The following is a 10,619-nucleotide window of genomic DNA, read 5'->3' as shown; positions in this document are numbered from 1 at the left end:
CGAGGCTCAGGGGCTGACAGCTCCTTCCAGGGCTGGAGATGAACGCAGGGCCCTCCACTGTGGGCCCAGCTCCCCTGGGCTGGGGAAGGGGCTACCCTCTCCAAGAAGCTGGTGACTGCTGAGCACCACAACAGGAGCTAGATGGGCAGGATAGGCCCAGCACCAACCCCTGGGCACTAGCAGTGCAGCTGCTGAGGGAAAGTGGAGGGTGGGGACAGGATTCAGCAAAGGCACCAGAAGCCTAAATTCAGCCATTGCATTAACGCATGGAGAGAAGAGCTCTCCTCCTCCAGGAGGATGGAGGACACACAGGTGGCCAGAACTTGCAAAGAAGGGTGGGGGGGAGGGAGGGGAAGGGGACTATTTACACTGTGCTAGACCTGGGGTTCTCTAAAGGTCATTGCACCACAACCCCCTTCTTACTACAAAAATTACTGCATGACCCCAGGCAGGGGGACGAGCCTGAGCCCACCCAGGTCCCGCTGACAGGGCCAAAGTTGGCCCTGGGCACAGGGGCAAGCCAAAGCCAAAGCCTAGGACCAATGCCCCAGGGAGTGCAGCTCGGGCTTCAGCCCCAGTAAGTCTAAAGGCCAGCCCTGGCGACCCCCTGAAAACGGGGTCACGACCCCCAGTTTGAGAACCACTGCGCTAGGCCCCTCATGCAAGGTGCAGGATAGATGAGCAGAATTCCTGCAAAGAGCAAGTACAGGGAGGGCCAGGCCCAGCTTTTAGGGACCAGCTGCACTGTAGCCCCATCCCTGATATGAGGACAGCCCTAGGCCCTCAAGGATTCAGCAGCACCACTGCCCCCTACAGCTGGCTCAGGGCAGCTTTGGCATCAAGAGCAGCCACAGGGTGTTCCCTTCGGCACCAAGTGGCCAGTGGGGTGCATTCTGCTCCAGGAGCTCGGGCTGAGCTGGGAGACCCCCTTGCCATAGCCACCCCCGCACAGACCCAGTCTCAGCCTTGTGCTACAGGCTTCTCCACGACGGAGGAAGCCAGAGAGGAGAGGTGTGTGTCTGCTCAGGCCTGGACTCTCCTGGGCCTGGCAGGAAGCAGAGAGCTCCTGAGCCAGGCGGGGCTGGAGACACCATATGCATTTGGGGACCAACCGAGGGCATTGCTAGACCTTAGGGGAAAGCCAATGCTCCACCTCCTGCAGGGGCGGCTCTAGACATTTCGCCGCCCCAAGCAGGGCAGCATGCTGCGGGGGGTGCTCTGCCGGTCGCCGGGAGGGCGGCAGGCGGCTCCAGTGGACCTCCCGCAGGCATGCCTGCGGAGGGTCCGCTGGTCCCACGGCTCCAGTGGACCTCCCGCATGCCTGCGGGAGGTCCACCGGAGCCGCCTGCCGCCCTCCAGCAACCGGCAGAGCGCCCCCCACAGCATGCAGCCCCAAGCACGCGCTTGGCGTGCTGGGGCCTGGAGCCGCCCCGACCTCCCGAGCCTCTGCCCGTGCCACTCAAATGCCTTCAATCTACTCCCTCAGCCCCCTTCCTCAGCTCTGGTGGCAGCAAACTGGGCTCAGCTGCAGTAGGGGAAGGAGCCCAGCTCAGCACATACATCGTTTTCAGAATTGCATCTCTATGCACTGAGGCTGGGCCTGGGGGAGGGAGGCCCAGCCAGACGGGGAGACAGAGGTACAATCCCCTCACACCGAAGGCAGGAGCAGAAGTGGGGGGGGAGGGGTTTCCTGCCATTGAGAAACACCTTCCCAACCCCAGAAGCCTTGACACCTAAGCTCTCCCTGTGCTCGGGCCCCCAGCCTTCCCTGCACAGGGAACAGAATTCAGGAGTCCCCACTCCTCCACCCGGAGATGGACCACTGAGCAGTGGCCACCCCAGCCTACGCAGGCAGGGCAGCTGGGTCTGCTGCCAGCGGCTGCCTGCAGCAGGACGACCAGGAGATCCACCTCGCAAGATTGGTTTATTTTCTTAAAAAAATAAAAGAACTAAAGAAAAAAAAGAAAAGAAAAGAAAGAAAAATAAAGACGCCACAGAGCGCAGTCCAGTCCCCCTCCCAAGCCCTCGGGCAGCATGCAGTTCTCGGATGGTCTCACTACCTGGTTCTTTTCCTCATTGGGTTTATTTTAAACACATCACGATGTGTAGGAATCTCTAAATATACCGCAAATATAAACAAAAAAAGAGGAAAAAATATATATATATGTATATCTAGAACAGTAGTCTAAAACATAAAGTGCACAGCCATGGCTTTACACAATTCTACTCAGCGAGGGTGGGCGGGGGGGCGTCGCCCACACGCCCAGTGGGGAGGAGACCTCCACCCTGGCCCTCCCCCACGCACCTCACCCTCCAGATCCCAAATTAAAAAACAGAGGTGGTGTCTTGATTGGCAAGAGTCAATGCAGAGGAGTGGCCAGCATGGGTGTAGCTGGGGAGAGAGATGGGGGGAGGTTGAGGGCTCCTGCCGGCTTTGGGGGCCTGGCGCCGCTGAGAGAGGGATTGGGAGAGGGAGGGGCGGGCGGTTTTGTTTTCCTCCAGGGTTTCTCTTTTTGGATTGCAAGCATAGTCCGCTCCCAGGAGAGACGGAGCTGGGGCGAGGATGACGGGGCGTAGGCTGGCCCAGGCTCCAAGACAGGCTCTGGGGAAGAGAGGAGAGGAGACAATGTTAGAGGTGGATGGAACATGGGCAGGAGGATGGTGGCACATGTCTGATTTTCCCTGAGAGCAGCTATGGCCTGGTTCCAAGCCCGGGGGGAACTGCACCACTGGTGCCTGGGGGCTCCAGCTGACTACAGGTAGGAGAATGATGGGGGTTACACACACAAGGGTAAAGTGCCAGGCTAAGTCAATGGCCACCGCAAGGCCTGGGCAGCAGGTGGGATCTCAACCTAATGCTCTCCCATCACCCAGGTGAGAGAGGGAGGAAGGGTCTTGGGTGGGACTTAGCAGCAGCAGCCTCCCATCCTACACCAGCCCCTGCAGCCCCTGCTTTGTCCAGCATGTCTTGGCATGGGCAAAGCCCAGCTGTTAACACAGGCACCACTAAGCCGTCAAGGGAACATGGACACAGCAAAGAAAAACCGGTGGCGCTGGGTCTCTGGCTCACACCATGTAGATGTCTGGGCTGAAAGCCAGTGAGAGTCCCGGATCTGAGAGTCCCACTGCCTACACTGCTGGTTTTAACCCCGCAGCCCCAGATAGATTCTATGTGCAGTGCAGAAGTACCCCTAGAGACTCCCTCCAGAGGCCGGCCCTCACTAAGATGCTCCTGCAGTGCTGAGGGTGAGACCCACGCAGAGCCCCAGGGACAGGGATCAGGAGACCACAGAGCCCCTCCAAGCCAGGCAGGAGCCCCTGCCCCCAGACCTATAAAATATCCTGCGCCTCCATCACACCTTTCAGCAATCAGTTTCTCCCAGCACTTCGAGGTGGTCAGTCTCACTAACCCCTCTGGGGACGCTAAGGCACAGGAAGGGGGAGTGACATGACCAGGGTCACCCAGCAGGCCAGTGGCAGAGTTGGGACTAGCATCCAGGCACCCTGACTCTGTGGCGTGAGCATGGACAAGGCCTGTTATGGCTCTGTGCCTGGTCTGTAAAACAGGGCTAGCGGGACTTTCTGCCTCACAGCTAGGGGGTTAAATCAGATTGGGGGGGATATTTATGACCCAGAATTAGATTTTGTTAAAAAAGGACTCTACAAATACCCCCCGGTCATGAGAAATGTCCCTGTTAAACCACCAGCAGCAGACACCTTTCCACTTGTCCCCAGCAGCGCCGGCCTGCAGGAGAACTAGAGCAAGGCAGGGAAGGAGCCTGACCACGTGGTTAAGGAGCCCTCGGTTCGATTCTGCGACCAGCTCTCCCTGTGACCACTGGCACCTCTCTGGCCTCAATGGGGATAACCAATCTTCCTTCCTCTCAGTAGCTGCCTTGTCTATGGAGATCGTAGGCAGGGAAGGAGCAGTGCCTGGCACATCAGGAGCCCCCATCTCAGAGGGGGCACTAGGCCCCTCCCCAATCACACTGATCCACCTCACTGCTCTAGTCTCCTTCTCCAGCACGAGCAGGAGAAAAACGAATTTAAAAAGCTCCCTTAAGGGCAAGGAACGGATGAGGATGAGTTGTTTTGTTTTTAAATGTTTCCAGGTGTTAACCGAAGTGAAAGGACAGCAGCAGCCATGTGCGCTTGTAACCTGCCCGAGCCCCTTTGATTAACCCTGGGGAATTATGGTTTGAGACCTGACTGCAAGGAGCGAACCAGGCTGAAGGATCAATCTCCAGCAAGTGGGTGGAGGGAGGGAAACGGCTTCAGCACTACGGAGAGGAAAACCAGCGGAGGTTTCTCCCCACGGTGCTAGGTCCCCCACCAGGTGACTCACTCCCAGCCATGAATTAGTCGCCACATGGGCCTGGTACGTCGGCCTGCCAGCTGCAGGGGGAGGAACGGGCTTTTATTCCTGGCTTTCTTCACCTGCCAAAGCTGGTCAGGAGCCAGATACCAGCACCCCGGCCCCATGGAGCGCGTGTGACAAGAGCGAGCAGGGACCAGGGATGAGTCAGTGCTGCCTGCGCTTGTGAATTGGAGTGGCAGCAGAGCTGCTAGAGGGGGTGGAGGGCAGGCAGGGCTCTGCAGCTCTGCGAGTGCCACAGCCAGGAAGCAAGAGCCACGTACGTGAGCCAGTTGAGATGGGGAGTGGGATGGCATGGCCGCCGGCCCATGCACCCACCGCCTGGGATTAGAGATACAAACCCCGATGCTAAAGCTGCTTTCTCAGGGGAGCACCAGCTCACCTTGCTCAAGCAAGTCCTGCTCCACTCCGCCCCCAACCCCTTCAAACTGCCTCAAATCCCATTCAGAAGAGGCAGCAGTATGGGAACTTGTGGATTAGAGTGTGAGCATGTGTTAATGGGAGCTGGCCCTGGGGTGGGGATAGGGGTTTAGCATGGCGGGACCTTAACCTGAACCCGGGAGGAGGCCTGGGGCAAATTCTGTGCTCATGCCAGCAGCTCTGGCCTGGCGTCTCAGCCTTAGGGCAAGGCTTCTCCTGATGCACCAACTCTGCCGAAGCATCCTTGTGGAACAGAGGCAAGGCCATGGGGGTGAGGGCTGAGGGTCAGGGCAATGCCCACTCTCTCCCCACAGCCACAGTGCAGCAGCTGCAGCCCCTCTTGGCTCAGCCAGACGCTGTGGGGGGTGCGTGCATTTGGCACTGTTTCCAAAGGGCAGCTAAGTGCTCAAGGCCCACGGAAAGGACAACGAAGTGTCTTTGGCATTCTGCCCCGGTCCCCTTCTGCAGCAGGTGGTGGGGCTGCAGAACGCAGGGGATCCAGCACCCACCTTGTCTGAGCCGAGGAGCAGCCGGGGGATGGAGCCCTGCGCCAGGATGACTCAGCTGGGCCCCCTTGCTACACCAGCCACAAGGAGGGGGACTGACTTAACCTCTTCCTGGAAGGGGAACGCCCTGGAGGCGACAGGCACACTCAGCCTGTTCTCCTAGCATCCTGCGGGCACTGCGCATATGCCAGGGCTACACAGAGTGTGGGAACAGTGGAGGTTCTCCAGGGGTGAATACGATGGGCCTTCCACTGCCCCCCAGGGTCTCCTGTGTACCTTGGGCAACGCTGCTCTGCAGTTGCCTTGAGGCCCATTCACCCTGAGCCTGCTAACCGCGGGCAGCTGAACTGGCCACTTCCTCAGGAAGCAAGGTGGATGGCAGCTGGGGATGTGTGCATGGATGGGATTCAGGTCTTGGGAGACCGACAGTGTGTTTTGCTTGAGTCTGACCCACTGCTCCTAGCCCAGGAGCCAGCAAGAGGCAGCAGGACAGGGAGGCAGGTGCAAATGGAGGCAGGTTCTCAGCCTGGTTCCATCACTGTGGGACCCAGGGGCTGACAGGGAGAGCAGAGTGGTACCATCCCTGCGTTCCCAGCACCCCAAGGGCAATGGATGCTGTCCCTCCCTTTGGCTTCCAACAGCTGCGACCAGCCCTGCGAAGGGCAGAGCCCCCAGAGCCCTGGCTGCCGGGACACAGCTGCAGTGACGGGGCTGGGGTGTCCCAGCCTGGGTGCTGCTTCCCTCAGAGCTTGGCCATGCCAGATGGAGACACCCGCCTGGAGAGGCCCCCCCACATCATTGGAGGAGGAAGCAAAGCAGCCAGCTCCCTCCTCCCACCAGGAGCTGTGCTGCTCGTAACCCCCAGAAGGGTTGGCCGTACTCAGATGGCTCCTCCCTTCCCTCCGAGGACGAGGGGGAGGCTGCAGGGGGGTTTGCTGGTCACCCCCCATTGCCTACGGGCGGCGCAGGCCGCGTACCTGCGAAGACCGTGCACACGTCAGGCTCACTGCTGCTTGCAGGTGGAGAGCTTGCGGATCTTGCTGCTGGCAGAGCAGGCTTTGCGCGAGGGGTTGGACGAGGCGCTCGCCCGCCGCTCTGCTTTTGATTTGGTGCTCAGCTGTCCCGGCTCTGTCCCGTTCATGCACACTGGCTTGGGCAGCCCTTTGCCGCGGTTCTGCCCATTTGGTGCGGCCTCCTCATCAGGCACCTGTCCTGGAAGAGAAGCGGGAACCAGGGTCAGGCAGGTGGGAGAAGGGCCAGAGGCGGGGAGGTGGCATGCTTAGCTGAACACCAGCTCTGCTCTAGTTCAGGATGGGTGTTGCTTTCTAAGTGCACTAAGATCCACACGCTTCCTGGGATTATCTCAACATTTGCTGTTCCTCACAGGGGCATAGGGTAGGGTTAGTGGCCCAAGCCTGGGGTCATTAGAGCAAGAGATTCCCAACACACAGATGTTTGCATAACTCACATTGTGTTTTGTTTTGTTTTGTTTTTTTTGCATACACCTGGAGCTCAACCGGTGCCTTCTAACCCTTATAAGAATGGCCATGCTGGGTCAGCCCAAAGGTCCATCTAGCCCAGCAGCCTGTCTGCCGACAGTGACCAATGCCAGATGCCCCAGAGGGAATGAATAGGTAATCATCAAGTGATCCACGTGGGATATCTTTGAGCCTGGTCCTGGTCCCCACTGCCCCCTTGGGGCAGGAACACAACAAACTTTCCCCTGAATAACTTTTGTAACTCCCGGTTGGCACAAGCTAAACCAAGGTGCCTAAGAGAGAAATGTGCATGCACAGCAAGGCTCAGGCTGTTACCAGCTGGAGGGGTTCCCGGCAGTCTGGTCTCATTGAGCCTGGATGGCTCAGGGTGATCTCCTGTGGCCGCTGAACCTGGGTTACCCCCGTGCCCTGCCCTCACCAGCTTTCACATGTTCCTCCCATCCTGCAGCAGCTCCCTTTGGAAGCTCTGTGCTGAGAGCAGCATTTCGGAGCTAAGAACGCTCCCTTCACTGTGTGTCTCCTGGTGGGTCTGAGAGGAGCCGAACCCCACATCCCGGAAGCGAATGAGGCACAACCAGGCAGCCTTACCTTGCTGCAGGGGCCAGGTGGGTTGATGCACTAACAGTTCCCGCAGCGGGTTCCTTCATCTAAACTGAGCACCACTAACATGACATCTGGGACTCGGGGAGGGAAGCTGCTGACTCCCCTTCTGGAAAAGGGTCTGAGCAACCCACATCAGGAGAGGCTCGCAGAGGGAAAACTAGTTTAAGCCAAGCAGCAGAAGAGGCAGCATGAACTTGCAGCAGGAGCTACTTCAGTAAGGATGCAATTCTCCCCCACGCAGAGGCCTCTGTGCCATTTATGATCCGGGGGGGGGGGGGGGGGCTTGCACTGGCCCCTCTGTATGGCCGTGAACTGTCCCCCAGCTGCCTTAGAGAACCCCAAGCGTGGATCACCCCCGCCAGGGCCGAGCGACCCAGCAGCAGCTCAGAGGAGTGACTCAGCGCTGCAGAAAAACCGTTTCTGGTGGAATCAATTTCACAGCCTGGCCACATTTCAGCTCAGGAACATGTGTTTGGCGGGGAACTGGGGGAGTGACATTAAACGAGAACAGCAAACACCCACCCAGCTCAGCAGGGCCCAGGACACTGAGGTGCATACAATGCCTGTTGGCTTAGCCTGCCATGCTGCTCACGCTACCCCCGTCGGATGCAGGGCTCAGGAGAGGAGTTGTCAGATTGCTTGTCTCTCCCTCCTCCCTGCCTCGCCACCAGCCCCATCCAAGGTAATTTCCATCTCACAGGAACGTCATGCTCCAGGGCCCTTCAGTTATGACTCAGAGGCCTGAATGGAAGCGAAGGCTGTGAGGCGATTATGTGCAATTTTCTTTAAAAGGATGCGCAGATCCTCTCCCTGCCAAGGCCATGTCACGTCAGCACTATGCTTGCGCCAACCATCACCCCACCTCTGCCGAGCCCCCCAGTAGGGAGGGGAGTGACACATGGCGGGGAGTTGTAGTTTCCTTTTGGGGGGGGGGAAGGAATCTCAAAGGGTTCATCTGGAATGGCTTCGATTCTCCAACAGGGGGCGCTGCACCACAAACCCCAGTCACTGCACGCACACCCCTCCCAGAAGGGGTGGCCCTGTCCTCACCTGGCTATAGCTCCCTGCGAGGCTGCATGTCCCCTCACTGGGGCAGGCTGGACAGCTCAGGGGTTTTACTACCCTGGGCATAGGGCACCCGCAAAAGCATCCAAGCCCCAGAGAGAAGGGTTGCCCAAGGGTAGCACAGTGCATCCTGCCTGCGCCAACCCCCGATTTCCCACAGGGCAACATATTACCTTATAAGCCTGCTGAGCAGCTTCCTCTACCCCAAAAGGTTTGCAAATCCCTTCACCCCTTGGCTTCACTCTGATCTCCCCTGCCTGCCCCCCATTACTGCACAGGCTTTAACATGCATCCCAGTGCATTTCAAATTCTCATGGCAGGTGGAAAAAAGTCATTTAGAAAAGCTGGACATGCACAAGTCCATGGGGCTGGATCTCACGCATCCGAGGGTGCTGAGGGAGTTGGCTGATGTGATTGTAGAGCCATTGGCCATTATCTTTGAAAACTTGTGGCGATTGGAAAAAGGCAAATAATGCCCCTTAGAAAAGGAAAGAAGGAGAATCCGGGGAAATACAGACCGGTCAGCCTCACCTAAGTCCCTGGAAAAATCATGGAGCAGATCCTCAAGGAATCCATTCTGAAGCACTTGGAGGAAAGGGATCAGGAACAGTCAACATGGATTCACCAAGGGCAAGTCATGCCTAACCAACCTGATTGCCTCCTGTGATGAGATAACTGGCTCTGTGGATATGGGGAAAGTGGTGGACTTGATATATCTTGACTTTAGCTAAGCTTTTGATACAGTCACCCACAGTATTCTTGCCAGCAAGTTAAAGTAGTATGACTTGAATGAATGGACTATAAAGATGGATAGAAAGCTGGCTAGATTGTCAGGCTCAACTGGTAGTGATTAACGGCTCGATGTCTAGTTGGCAGCCGGTATCAAGCAGAGTGCCTCAGGGGTTGGTCCTGGGGCTGGTTTTGTTCAACATCCTCATTTAAGATCTGGATGATGGGATGGATTGCACCCTCAGCAAGTTTGCAGATGACACTAAGATGGGGGGGGAGAAGTGATATGCTGGAAGGTAGGGATTGGAGGATTGGGCTAAAAGAAATCTGATGAGGTTCGACAAGGAGAAGTGCAGAGTCCTGCACTTAGGAGGGAAGAATCCCATGCACCGCCACAGGCTGGGGACTGACTACGTGGCAGTTCTGTAGGAAAGGACCTGGGGATTGCAGTGGATGAGAAGCTGGATACAAGTCAGCAGCGTGCCCTTGTTGCCAAGAAGGCTAACGGCATTTTAAGCTGCATTAGTAGGAGCACTGACGGCAGATCAAGGGAAGTGATTTCCCCCTTCTGTTCGGCACTGGAGAGGCTACATCTGGAGTACTGCGTCCAGTTGGGCCCCCCACTACAAAAAGGATGTGGACAAATTGGAGAGAGTCCAGTGGAGGGCAACGCAAATGATTGGGGGGCTAGGGCACATGACTTGTGAGGAGAGGCTGAGGGAACTAGGATTATTTAGTCTGCAGAAGAGAGAGAGGGGATTTGATAGCAGCCTTCAACTACCTGAAGGGAGGGTGGGGGTCGAAAGAGGATGGATCTAGACTGTTCTCAGTGGTACCAGATGACAGAACAAAAAGCAATGGTCTCAAGTTGCAGTGGGGGAGGTCTAGGTTGGATATTAGGAAACACTATTTCACTAGGAGGGTGGACAAGCACTGGAAGGGGTTCCCTAGAGAGGTGGTGGAATCTCCATCCTTAGAGGTTTTTAAGGCCGGGCTTGACTGGGATGATTTATTTGGGGTTGGTCCTCCTTTGAGCAGGGGGTTGGACCAAATGACCTCCTGAAGTCTCTTCCTGCCCTAGTCTTCTATGATCTCAGATCATCCACTGGTAGCAATAAGCCATGAAGCAGGGGAGGGGACGCTTTGCTCCGACACACACACACACACACACACTCTTCCAGTGAATTCTTTTCTTTCCCTTGAACGTGCATGCAGATTAGTCTAGCTAAATGGCCACTGGCCTGCACACTGCTCTGCATCGCTCTCACTACCACGCAGGGAACGCATCCAGCCTGCCTTCCCCCAACCCCAGCATTTGCCTTTCACATGGCCCAGCATGGGACGGGGGGTGCCCATACAGCAAGGGACAGCAGAACCCACGCAGAGACTCTGACACAGGAGAGGGAATGTGATAGCATACAA

General features: G+C 57.1%; 1 protein-coding gene across 1 annotated transcript in view; it reads right to left on the bottom strand.

Annotated features, from left to right (window-relative positions):
• Positions 1-2,064: 2,064 nt before the first annotated feature.
• The window catches only part of STK11 (serine/threonine kinase 11), a 73,219-nt gene continuing 64,664 nt past the window's right edge, over positions 2,065-10,619 (bottom strand). Inside the window, exons 9-10 of the mRNA XM_050933983.1 lie at positions 6,279-6,513; positions 2,065-2,602 (exon numbers count right to left, since the gene is read on the bottom strand). Coding sequence (XP_050789940.1) covers positions 6,305-6,513 — 209 coding nt within the window. The 3' untranslated portion in view covers positions 2,065-2,602; positions 6,279-6,304. The remainder of the gene's footprint in view (positions 2,603-6,278; positions 6,514-10,619) is intronic.

Source organism: Gopherus flavomarginatus, chromosome 24 (assembly GCF_025201925.1).
Source record: "Gopherus flavomarginatus isolate rGopFla2 chromosome 24, rGopFla2.mat.asm, whole genome shotgun sequence".
NCBI lineage: Eukaryota > Metazoa > Chordata > Testudines > Testudinidae > Gopherus > Gopherus flavomarginatus.
This window is presented reverse-complemented; position numbering and strand designations above follow the sequence as displayed.